The sequence below is a fragment of the Sminthopsis crassicaudata genome, chromosome 2 (assembly GCF_048593235.1).
Source record: "Sminthopsis crassicaudata isolate SCR6 chromosome 2, ASM4859323v1, whole genome shotgun sequence".
Taxonomy (NCBI): Eukaryota; Metazoa; Chordata; class Mammalia; order Dasyuromorphia; family Dasyuridae; genus Sminthopsis; species Sminthopsis crassicaudata.
In genome coordinates, this window is record NC_133618.1 from 220,490,052 (window position 1) to 220,503,506 (window position 13,455).

At 33.2% G+C, this 13,455-nt stretch overlaps 1 protein-coding gene across 1 annotated transcript in view; it reads left to right on the forward strand.

Moving 5' to 3' along the window:
- NOL10 (nucleolar protein 10) overlaps positions 1-13,014 on the forward strand; it is a 142,990-nt gene extending 129,976 nt beyond the window's left edge. Inside the window, exons 19-22 of the mRNA XM_074288237.1 lie at positions 342-515; positions 780-1,027; positions 7,440-7,542; positions 12,700-13,014. Of these exons, the coding sequence (XP_074144338.1) occupies positions 342-515; positions 780-1,027; positions 7,440-7,542; positions 12,700-12,819 (645 nt within the window). The 3' untranslated portion in view covers positions 12,820-13,014. The remainder of the gene's footprint in view (positions 1-341; positions 516-779; positions 1,028-7,439; positions 7,543-12,699) is intronic.
- The last annotated feature ends 441 nt before the right edge of the window (positions 13,015-13,455 follow it).

Here is a 13,455-nt window from a genome sequence, read left to right on the forward strand (position 1 = left end):
TCATAAAAAAATACTTTTTCCCCCATTAATAGGGTTTTGAAAAATAACTCCCCTACACAGGAGAAAATTGTTAGATTTGATCAGTGAAGGCTGAACTATGTTCATTAAGAAGTTGATAAATTATTTCAGTGGTGGTATTTAAAACTTAGGGACATTTGGGAAATTCTTGAAACTAGTTCTAAAGAAGTTGGTAATTAATTTATGTTGACCATGTGTAGCATTTTGTCATATTATCATTAAAACTTATAATTAAAATTGTTATAAGTGATTTTATCCAGCTCCATATTTTTCTAAAACTGAACTTAAAATATGCCAATCACTTCTCTCTTTCTCTTTCACAGAAATTACCAAACATTCTCAGTGATGATCGATTCAAAGTTATGTTTGAGAACCCTGATTTCCAGGTGGATGAACAGAGTGAAGAATTTAGACTTCTGAATCCACTTGTTTCGAAACTAAGTGAAAAAAGAAAAAAGAAACTAAAACTCTTAGAGCAACAGGAATTTCTTGAACAAGTAATGTACCTATAATTTCAAATTAATGAGAATTTTTATACAATTAAGCTGTAGAACAAGTAGGAACTGTAGATGGCTGAGAAATAATTTATTTTAGACAGTTCTAACTGTTTTATTTGGCATATTTTATTTAATATAGCTTTCTCTTAAAATTGGGGCATAGTAGAAATTGTCACGTATTCTAATTGGGCAAATGCTAATTTAAAAAAGAACTAGTTCCTATTTCGGGGAAAAAGTAGTGCCTCTAACTATTTCTGTCTTCAGGAAGAGGAGGAAGAACCGGAAGGAAAACCAAGTGATGCAGAAAGTTCTGAGACTTCAGATGATGAAAAAGACTGGGTTGAAGAGGTCAGGAAACAGCGCAAGCTTCTCCGCCAAGAGGAAAAACTGAGGTGGCAGGAAAGGTTCAAGGAGGATCAGCAAACAGTGTTGAAGCCCCAGTTTTTTGAGATCAAAGCAGGGGAGGAATTCAGAAGTTTCAAGGATTCTGCAAAAAAGCAGAAGCTAATGAAGTAAGTAACATATGGGGTTGACTTGTGGTCAGGGCTCCAAATGTTTTGCAGTTGGCACATTGCCTATTCAGTCCCCTTAAATAGTATTTATTCCATGTGCATATGTGTATGGTAGAGGCCAAATGTCCTTTATCAAAAAACTCAGGAAACATTAAAACACAAGATATTAAAATGTTTTAAAACCTTAGAAGCCAAATTTATGGATACTTAAAAGTTGGAAAGGATAGTAGAAATTCTCTTGTCTGGTCCTTACTCAAAACATTATTCCCAACCAAATGTTCATCTTGCCTGTGCTTGAACACTCATAAGGGACTCATTACCTCACCAGAAATCTTTTCTAATTTTTAAAAATTCCTCCTTATGTTGAAACTTAAGTTTTCCTTTCCCTGCCATTTAGTTCTAGTTCACTCCCATGATACCAATTGGAACACATCTTGTCCCTCTTCTATATGAAATATTCAACTAAATAAGTGTTTTTTTTTTTTCTTGCCCTCTCTCTCTCTCTCTCTCTCTCTCTCTCTCTCTCTCTCTCTCTCTCTCTCTCTCTCTCTCTCTCTCTCTCTCTCTGTTTTCCAAGTGAATCAACTCCTTATAGCTAATAAGTCTGTACTCAAAACATTCCTAACAAATACCTGTTGACTCTTTAATTAAAAAAAAAAAAAAAAAGTAAAGATCCTCAGATATAATCTTAATGTTTTCTTCTTTGATTTATTCCCATTCTATTTTTTTTACCCAGTAATATGTTCTTTCTCATAATGTAGATCCTTTTCTCCAAATACTTATCTTGCCAAGCATTTCTAATCATTTTAGCCTCTTTTTAGACAGTTGTCTAAATTGCCTTTCAAATATAACTGTACTTTCTCTAATACATCATTTAAATTATATTTTTTCCTAGTGTTCTTTCAAGTGAATTATGGAATAGTACAGGTAGACTAAGCCTATTTTAGGCCCTAAGTTCTGGGAAAGCTGCACAGTAGCAATTTTTCTCCCCTTGTCATAACTGGTTTCTTTATTTTATTAAAATTGAACATTTTCAAATGTCCTCAGATTTTTACAGCTTCTATGTCTGTTCATATTCTTAATTACCTCTGACTGAAATGGTACTCATGCTTTAGAATTGCTGGTTACCAGCCACATTCTAAGTTGACTTTCAAAGAGAGAGAAGTGGAACTTTCTTTAATGTAGAAATCTCAGTACATAGTCCCTGTCAGTGTCTGATCTCTTGCCATGCTTCATTCTGAAACGTAGCTTGCCTTTCCAAGTTACCCAGACGAAACAAGTTTTTACAAGTGTTTATTGAAAGCACATTGAAAAAGAAACCTGGATTTAAATACCTGATCATAGAAGAAATAAGGTTATTCTTGAAAGATAGTAATTTTATAAACATTTACTTTAAAAATCTTAATTCTCACAAATTCATTTTTTTGTGGAACATTTAGTCCCAGTAGCTCCATATTTACTTACATCTCCTTTGATATGAGTAGAGTATAACCTTAAAAAAAATATATAAAGGTTGTGGACATTACTTAGGCAAACATAATTTACTTCTGTGCTACAATCACAGTTATGACCATAACCTTACCAGAAAGAAAGGAAGGAAGAAAAAAAGAAAAATTCAATCTCATTCCTTTTATCATGTATGAACATGATCAGAAAAAGTTCCTAGTACAGATCATTTATAATCAGGTAAAGTCTAGCTCTGGTTTGAAAACTAGAAATTCTCAAATTCAATCCTGGCTTTAGACTTGAATCTCTATGTGGCCCGAGGCAAATCATTTAATATCTACCACTTCTTTCCCCTACCCCATTACCCATCTGTAAGGGATAAATACCTCTGTCTCAGGGATGTTGAAAGGATTAATTATTTAGTTTCTAAAGAACTTTGAAGATGAAAAGTATATTAAAAGTGCTTCTTAACAACATTATTGCTTAGGGAAAAAAAAACTACCACTTTATGCTAACCACATCCCAAATTACATGAAGAAGATACATTACTCCATTAGTATTTGAAAATTGTAGCTAAATTTCCCAAGGTATAAATGTTTAGTTTATTCCCATGCAGATTAAGGAAACTGTATTCAAAGTAATTCACCTGGAAGATATTATTTAGTAGAAGAGATGACCCCATTCTCAAGACCCACATCTCACAGTTACACTTAATCAGACTAATTCCAGTCCCACAGGATACAGTTGGATACTTTCTAATGCCATGGTAGAAGCACAAGCAAACTCATTTTGTACTCTTGTGAGCCTTTCACATCTTTGTAGAATATTGATAAGTGTTTTGTATATTCTAATATGAGGCTGTAAGAATGAAAGAAAAATATTATTTTATCCCTTCATATTTAATAGTTATAAATAAATGTTAAGAGACAATGTAATAGAGTGGATTGGTAGTAGCCTTGGAGATCAGGGTTTTGGTCCTGTCTTTGGCACACTTATAGTTATATGCTTCTGGACAAACCAGTGATTTTTTTTCTGTGCCTCAGAAACAGCTCTCTAAGACTATAAGAATTCCTTAAATGGATGAAAAAACAGGTCCATTTCCCCCCAAAAAAACAAACAAACAAACAAATCAATTGTTTTAACTTAAAAAGAGATTAGAGAGTTTTTAATATTTTATTTGAGAGGAGAGATTGTGTAAGGAACATGTTGCCCCCAGGGCTGATGTCTCAAAGCATCCAGTAGCCAATGTGAGGTTCACATGAAATACACACACACACACACACACACACACACACACACACACACACACACACACACACACACACGGCTCTTAAGCTATCAGGGTAGATGAGGCAGGGGCAGAGTCTGAGCACTGAAAGTGGGAATGGACCATCAGTCTGGTTCTGACAGGGTAGGGGGTAGGACCATAAATTCTGATAAATTGGGAAAGTCTGGAGTCATGATGTTTAAGATAGATGTCTTTCTCCTTATCTGGATTAAATTTAGGAGGGAGAAATGATGTTGCAACTGGGGGGATTGAGGAAGAGCAATTCAGGGGAACTGTGGCAGTAATAATCCCACCATACTGCTTACTATCCTGTTTGGGTCTCCTTAAAAAAGAAAGAAACTACAGACTCTTCTCTTTCCATTTGGATTTCTGCTCCCAATATGTTAATAGAACTGCTCTTCAAACACATGAATGACCACTTAAATATCACATTTAAAGACCTTTTTTTTTTTTTTTTTTTTTTTTTTAGGCCTTATCCACTCTAAATTTCTAGCAGTACTTGATATATTTTTTTCATTGCTTCTTTGTTGATATGTTCTCCTCTGTTGGCTTCTATCTCCTGGTGCTCCTTCTGCTGATGTGACCTCCTATTTCTGTCTCATTTGCAAATTTATATTTTTTATTCCTCCATGAGTGTGGGTGTCCCCATAGACTCTGTTCTTAGCCTTTTTCCCGTAATTTATCTTTTTAGTTTCAACTAATATTTTTATGCATATGATTATCAAATCTATATATTCAGCCCTGCTCTCTCCTTCTTTGATTCTGCATGTGAAATTACTATCTCTTAAATTTCATTTAATCTTTCTCCCAAAACTCCTAACTTTTCCTATTGCATTAATAGCTCTCCTCAGACATCTGAGTTCAACATTTCAGTCATATTTAATTTGTCTCATTCCCATTTGCCAGTGTATACAACCAACAGCTATGTCCAGTTGACTCTGCCTCTGAAATTTTTCTCATATCTTACCCTTTCTAATCTTTGGTTCACCACTGTAATTCAAGAATTTATTGCCACTGGCCTAGACTGTTGTGATCACTTTTGAACTGTTTTTCTTGTCTCCCGTATTTCTCCTTTCTGATGCATCCTTTTCATTACTGTCTGACTAATCTTTGAACAGATATTGTTATACCACTTCCCTGTTCAGAATCTTTAAATGACTCGTCATCGAAACTTTAGAAGGGCTTTTGGAGAAAAGAGATTCCTTGCTATTCATCTTCTGCTTGATAATCTGCAGTGATAGCGAGAGCCTACTGCTTCCCTAGGCAGCCTTTATTGAAAAGCCCTAATTTTCTAAGACTATAAGTTGCAGAGAAGATGCTTTGGTAGGAGTTTCCTCTGAAATCATTTGTCTAACCCCTATCCCTTTCCTTTCTCATCCTATCCTAATTATTATTTTTATTATTATTTTGCTGAGACAAATGAGGTTAGTTAAGTGACTTGCCCAGGGTCACACAGCTAGGAAGTGTTAAGTGTCTGAGACCAGATTTGAACTCAGGACCTCCTGACTTCAGGGCTGGTGCTCTATCCACTGCGCCACCTAGCTGCCCCATCCTATCCTAATTATTAAGAAATATTTGGCTTAAAACTTCCTTTTTGCAAATGTCCTTCCTAAAGGATAGCATCTAGAGCTAAAAAGTCTTCCAGATTTAGTCTGACCAGGGATCTAAAAGTAGGATTCTTTATCTCCCTTCATTATGAACTCTATATTCTTATGGCTTTGATTGCTGTGCCATATGGTAGCCAGATTAAGCTTGCAGTACACTAAATCCCAAGATCATTTTTGTATAAAATGGTGTCTAGTGATCTAGTTAGTCCTTTATTTGTATAGTTTATTTTATGAAACATTAAGTCTTTGCATTTATTTTTATTAAATTTCATCTCAGTATATTTAACCTATATTTAGCCAGTTCGGGTTTTTTTAGATCCTTAACTTTATTTTTCAACATGTTATCTGTCCCTGCAACTGATCTCCTTAGGCATTAAAGGCCAATCATAATCTGTCCCCAGCCTACTTTTCAAGCTTTTTATCTTATTATTTATTTCAAACACTGCCTTCTAGCCAAACTGGACTAGTGTTTCCTAGCATATTCTTTATTATCTCTTTATCCATGTAAGCTGTCACCCAGGAACAGAATGGATACTCCATACATTTCTAGTTGTTGAAAATATTCTCTTTTGATGCTCCATTTCATTGAGAATTGAAGAGATACAAATTAAGACAACTCTTAGGTTTACCTCAAATTCAGCAAATTGGCAAAGATGAGAAAAAATTAGGAATAGTCAGTGTTAGAAAAATTGTAGCATGTTAAACACACTGGGGCGTTGTTGTTGGATCTCTAATCATTGGATAACCATTTTGGAAAATAATCTGGAATTACAAATAAAGAAATTGAAATATTTATACCCTTTGGCCCAAAGATTCTTCTATTAAACTTAAACCTAAGGAGGTCATTGATAAGGAGAAAATGCCCATATGCACCTAAGTATTTTTTTATAATAGCAAAAATTGGAAACTAAAGTAGATGCCTATTGAATGGGGAATAAACAGATTATAGTACATCAATATAATGGGATATGACTATGATGTGTAAAAATGGAAATTGTAACAAATACAGAGAAGCCTGGAAAGATTTACATGATCTGATGTAAAATGAAGTAAGAAAAGCTAAAAATGATATGTAAAATGGCAACATAAGTGGAAAGCACAGTTGCCACATAACAATCAAAAGTGAATGTTGCAAAATTATAAAAAGCAAGCATGACTTGAAAGAAATATGAAAATACATACCCTATTCCATCTTAGAGGTAGGAGGTTTTAATATTTTTCAGAATATTTTCAGATTTGTTGATTGATTTTGTTATTTTTTTCCCCTTTAAAAATAGAATTTATTATTTTGCTCTCTGAGAGAATGCGTGGGGAAAGGTTATTAGAAGAAACTCTTGTGATATAAACAAAAGATATTAATAAAAATATTTCAAAAAAAAATTTCCTTCAAGACCCAAATCAGGTGCTTTCTTTTATGAAACCTTTTTCTGCCTCCCCTAAGTAGAAGTAACCCTTCTTTTGAATTCTTTATGTCATTCTGTTTGATTTTTTTTTTTTTGTCTATGTGCTTATCACATAATTTTTAATGTTACTTATATAGTCTTTTGACTCTAGTCTGAGTTTTTTGACAGTGAGTAATGTCATTTACTACCTTTATATCTCATCACCAAGCATAGTACTGAAGATTGGAGGCACTTGGGAAATTTTGATTTAATTTCTAGAGTGGGAAGAATATCTACATTTTTTGCTGTTTATTGATTTAAATATATGGAGTGTCCCTAAAGTCTTACAGTATTTTTAAGGATTAATAGTTTTAATAGCTTAAAATTATAACTTATGGGAATACCCTGGATATCATATGTGTTCATGACATGTATGGGTACTTTTTGGGGGAGGAGGTATAAAAGCAGCTGAAGTTAAGTAACTTTGCCAATGATCTTATAGCTAGTAAATGCTAAGTGTTTGAAATTGGATTTGAGATCAGGTCATTCTGACTCCAGGACTGGTGCTCTATTCACTGTGTGACTTAACTTGAGGATTCACTTCATTACATTTCATCCTATTAAATCATAAATTTTTTTCTCCTTAATTTCCATCCACTTTAAATTTTTTTTTTTTTTTTTTTTTTTAGAAAACCCCTTGAAGATCGTTTGCAGCTTGAAGCAAAACTTGGGACTCTGAATGTATCGGATACTACTGTTGGCAGCAAGCAGTTGACATTCACGTTAAAGAGGGTAAATTATTTTTGACATAATTAAAAAAATTTTTTTTTTTTTTAAAAGAAGGAAGTAGGACAGAGAATATCTTTAGGACTGTCATTTTTGTGTTTTAAAAGAACTAAAGGCATTTCAGTTAGCTAGTATATCACATTTCCCTCTTGATTAGTGAGATGCTCTTTCACAAAAGAGTGATCAAGCCTCTGGGATCATTTGGCATATTCTTGACCTCAAATTGGAGCCAGATCTCCTTGGCTTTCTTTCTCTTCTGTAAAATATCATTTCCTATACAAATCTTTCATCATTTTTTCAGAACTTTCTTGGATTGTGAATTCATGGACTAAAAGAAGCAGGTCCTGTATTATTGGAGTCCTGGAGAGTAGCACAAGACTGAATGATTCAGAAGTTAGCTGTAATTCTTTTTTCTAGTAGAAAACAAGCATACTAGCAATTGTCCATTACTGAATTGCCATTTGCAACTTAGAAATGAAAATCTTTATCATTTAAAGATTAAGGGATATCTTTTAGCAAAACAATGATGTGAACTATAATATCCTGGTAAAATTTAATTTCATTAATTAATAAGAAAAAATAAAGTATAATCAGACTAGTTTAAGATCAGCTCTTCCAATCACTCTGTTTGTGACTTTGGCAAGAAACACACTTCTAGGTTCAGTTTTCTTTTGTGTAAAATGAGAGGGTTGAAGGTCCTTTCTAAATCTAAACTCTATATGTATTCTAGTTTCACATATTGAAATCTTTATTTTAATATTTAATATTTAAATATTGAATATTGTCCTAAATTGATCTGTACTTTTAATTAGTGAAGGTTTTTAAATAACTATCTGGAGGTGATACTCTTTTTAAAATTAATCAATGAATACTGCTTTTAACAGTATTTTTGTTTCTTTTTTTTCTTTGAATAATTTGCAATTGTAATCTCATAAATTTTATCCTTGCTTATTTCTGAAATATTTCCTAAAGAAGATGCAGGTAGTTTTATAGTAGTAAATAGCTTTCACTCTATGAATTGAAAGTATCTTTTACTTAAAACAGTCTACTTTGAAAGCATTTCCCAAATAAGTCAAAATTTACTTTTTAACTCATAGTGATTTCTTGTATCTATTACCTGTTCCTTATACTTTAACTTTCTTATCATAATTAATCTTGGAAATTAAAAAAAATTGTTATATTTGAAATTCAGGACACATTTTTGTTGGAATTGAAGCCATACAGTCCAGTGTTTTTATGAGGGACCATCCTTTAATTATTTAAACTAATATGTTAGTTCCTTTATAGTTCTTTGGCATAGTGAATGTATGCCAGGACTCAAAGTCTTTTCATAAAATTAGAAAGAGATTAGCTAGAGCAACTTTTTGTATTTCATGATAAAGTGAATAACAAATCCTCCTGATACTGTTTTTATTCAACAAAATACTTCAGAAATTTAAAAATGGAATTATATCAAAACTAGACATATACAATAACTGGCTTGGTTAGGATTATTTTTGTAAAAGTTTGGGATAATGGTTGGGTCCACCTACTTAAGAGTTGTGTTTTTATGGGCAAGTGACTTAATTTATCTTTGCAAAGTGAATGTGACAATACTCGAATCACGAAAAATTTACTTTGTATATAATGAGGTAATTTTTGATCACAAATACAAATTTCATGGACAAAAAGAACTTGGGATAGGAAGGTATGGACAGATTTCAACATAGAAGGAAAGAGCCCCCCACTGCTGTCTTTCAAAGGTTCTTCTCTCCATAGGCCTTAGCATTTGACTGGACACAGCATTCATTTAAATCAAGGAAATTCAATATTTTTTTTAAATGCCCATTGTGTGGTAGGCTCATGATTTAGTGCTCTAAGAAAAAGATTATTATGTCCTAACTTTTACTTCACAAAGGAACATATTGAAGCTCAGAGAGGAGAAAAATAATGGACGTTTCCCAGGCCCATGGTTAGGAAGCAGTTCTCTGAATTTCAGTTTGATATGGAATTCTAAGCCAAATCTTTGGACTGTGTATCCACTGAAATTTTTTTACTATATCACATAGGTTTCTGTTATATTTTTGGTTAAACCTATATTGTATTTCTAGTTATTCTTTATAAATGCCAACAAATTCTAAGAAATTAAATTGTTCAGAAATTTTAGAGATGAAAAACTTATTTAAAATGGTATTAACCATGTGGAATTCATGAAAAAGTTTACATCTTTAAACAAAGAAATGATTTAAGTAAAATGTAATATATTTATGTAGGGACTATGATTCCTGTGAAGCTGTACTCCTGTTCTTATTCATGTTCTCCTTTTTCATTGACTTCTTCCCTCTCCTCTTCCCCTCCCTCCCCCTCCAATTTCCCTTCCCTGGCAGCTGAAAACAAAGCAAACACATTCTAGATCATTGGAGAAAAGGATTCTGTGATTATAGAGTTTCAGATGTGAAAGGGATCTTGGAAACCATCTAATTCATCAGTTCTTAAATTTTTTATCTTAGGCCTCATTTAAGACTAGTATGGACTTCAGAGAGCTTTTGTGTTTTGGGTTCTGTCTATCAATATCACATTAGAAATAAAAATGTCTATTAATTTTATAAAAACATATCTTTACCTCAGCCTCCCTGAAAGGATCTTATAGACCTCCAGGGATCCCTAGATCACACTTTGAACCAAACCAACATTAAACCAAACCTCATTTTACCCAAGAAGAAGCTGAGGTCCAGAAAAGCCATCTCTGCCATTCAGAGCAGCACATTTAATGATAGAACTGGAACTAGAACCTGTTTCTGACTAAAAACTTCATTCTAGCTATTTATTTTCACATTCTCCAAATCTTTGTCTCATAATGTGAATGATTAATGATGTCTCATTTAAACTTCACCTCCTTTTAGGAGCAAAAGGGAAAAAAAAAGAACCTAAAAAACAGCTGTCACTTCATAAAATGTCAATAATATATAAACTCTTGCCTTTCTCTTAAAGGGCATTTACAGTAATTATGTAATATAAGTAGTACCAGTGATATCCAGTTGAATCACTTATTCATAAACTGCTGGTTAAATTAATATGTATTAGCTTTACAAAGGACAGTGCTATAACTACTCTGTTCAGAAATGTGGTGTTCCTTTCAAGGTTTTTATGAGTTTATTATGAAGGGCAGCTGAGAAAGGATCATAACAGAAAGTTTTGTTCTGGTATTTAACTTAACTAAAGATTTCCCAATAATGTACATACCAGTTTCTGTAACTTTTAATACTATATTTAGGCAGTCCACTTATATTTTTTTGAGATAGTTAAATTCAGTATGAATTTTTACTTTAGGTGAGAAAGTATTAAAGTCTAATGATCATTTCATTTTTCCTAAAATATGAATAAAAAGCAGTAAAGTATCAAGCAGATACTATAGATGAATATAGGTAAATAATTTTTAGAATAAAGTAGAACTCTGATTGACATATAATCAAAATTAGTTTAGACTTACTATAAAGTTAGTAAGATTCAAATGTCCCATAGTAATGCTAATGATAACAGTATTAATAGTTATCACTGATGCTTATTGCTTTTTAAAGTTTAAAAAAATGCTTCATATACATCATCACATTTGAACCTTTCAATAGTCCTATGAGGTAGGATCTATAGGTATAATGAACCTTTTTATACAAATGAGGAAAATGAGTTTTAATTAAGTGGTTTATTCATTGTTATACAGCTAATGTCAGAGACAAAAATCTGACTCCAGGTGTTCTTTTTTTTCCCCTTCTCTTCTCTTCTTTCTTTATTTATTTTTAGATTAATTTTATAATTAAAACATTTTTTGACAGTACATATGCATAGGTAATTTTTTACAACATTTCCATTGTACTCCCTTCTATTCCGAATTTTTCCCCTCCTTCCCTTCACTCTCTCCCCTAGATGGCAGGCATTCCCATATATATTAAATATGTTATAGTATATCTTAGGTACAATATATATGTGCAGAACTGAATTTTTTTTTGAAGATATCCACTTCCCTCAGAATATATCATCATATAGTATTGTTATTGAAATGTATAGTGATCTTCTGGTTCTGCTCATTTCACTCAGCATCAGTTGATGTAAGTCTCTCCAGGCCTCTCTGTAAGCATCCTGTTGGTCAGACTCCAGGTGTTCTTTTTTTTTTTTTTTTTTTCCCTCTGAGGCTGGAGTTAAGTGACTTGCCCAGGGTCACAAACCTAGGAACTGTTAAGTGTCTGAGATCAGATTTGAACTCGGGTCCTCCTGAATTCAAGGCTGCTGCTCTATCCACTGTGCCACCTAATTGCCCCTGACTCCAGGTGTTCTTGACCTTCCACCTAATTGCCCCTGACTCCAGGTGTTCTTGACCTTAACTTTGATTCAAGAGTTAGTTACGTTTTCTCCATTCCATCCAGCTGCTTTAACCTGACTCTGTCTCCATCATACTACCACAACTTACAATACATCAGGGTTATTACTCTGCACTCACTTTCTGAGGCTATGATACAGTGGAACATATGGAACATCATCAGTGAGGGCAAATCTTCATTCCTTAAAGGCTAATTTGATTTTATCGAAATAGGCAGAAATGTTTGAAAGCTTAAGCTTTTAAAAATAAGGCAGACAATCAGCTGGGAAATAGGTTTTGTTTTGAGATAGAGAGAATGGTGTTAAGAAGAGTTTGAATGGAAGAAAAAGAATTCACAGGATGTGTTCACCCTCCTAACCTTATATAGTTGGACAGTTTGAGTCATCAATTAATAGACTATCAGAATTCGAAAGAGGACTATATGGATCCAGTCCAACCACTGCCATTTTGTAGGTGAAGGAACTGAGGATCAGAGAGAGAAATCGACACAAAGGCATAAGGTGAACTAGTGGCAAAGCTGGGACCAGATGGAACACATAGATATCTTAATTCCTTATACAGTATTATTTTTACAACTTTTTTTACTCATTAAAGGGCCTTTCTCTGTACTGTGTGTATTAGTAATGTAAATCTCCTTCCCTCTGCTGTCTTCCATCACTGTGTTCTTTCCTGAGTAGAATCTAGCCTTACCAATTTAAACTAGCCAGAATTCAGTAATACTTCCTTTAGCACAGGAGGGTCTATGGATTTGGGTGACTCTGGAAGGAAAAGTTGGAACTTTCCCTCTTCTTTTCTTTGTTTAAATTTTTTAGTCTGAGCAACAGAAAAAGCAACAAGAAGCTGAGAAGCAGCATCGACAAGAGAGAAAAAGACTTCGCCGTTCAGCTGGACACCTTAAGACTAAACACAGAAGAGGACATCCATTTCATTGATTGTGGAATTCCGGTCCCCAAACTGCTGATTGTGAACTGTTCCTTAATATGCACAATGGAGTGGGAGGGGAGAAATGGAATGAAATTTTACTGTTACTACAGGATATTAGACAAAAGAAAATGGATTTTTTTTACCCTGTTTGAATTATTGAGACTTTTGTAGCTATAAAGAATAACAACTCATTTTCTACCAAAGTCTGAGATTTGGATTTATATGAATCTGTATATATTAAGTAGTTATTGTATAATTTGGAGGGTATTGTTTGTAGAAGTTGTTAGTCACAAAGAAACATTATTTCTTTATTATAGTTTTAATCAAGTAAACTGACCGAACTTTTTTTTAAGTCTCTTGAAATGTGTACCTTCAAAAACTAAATTCACCTGAAGTGTTGATTCTGTGACAAGATTTGAATTCAGGATTTAGTTCTTTTCATTCTATGTAAAATGACTTTTTGGTACATTTTTGATTATGTTTATATAAATCTAGGAGGGATAGAGAGGAATGGAGTGGTTTTATTGTTACTATTTTGTTGAGATTTCACTCAGAATTGAGAGGATATAATATGAAGGAATATATTACATGAGAGAGAGCATATGATCTAGAAATAAGTCATTTTTCTAACTTGAACATGGAAG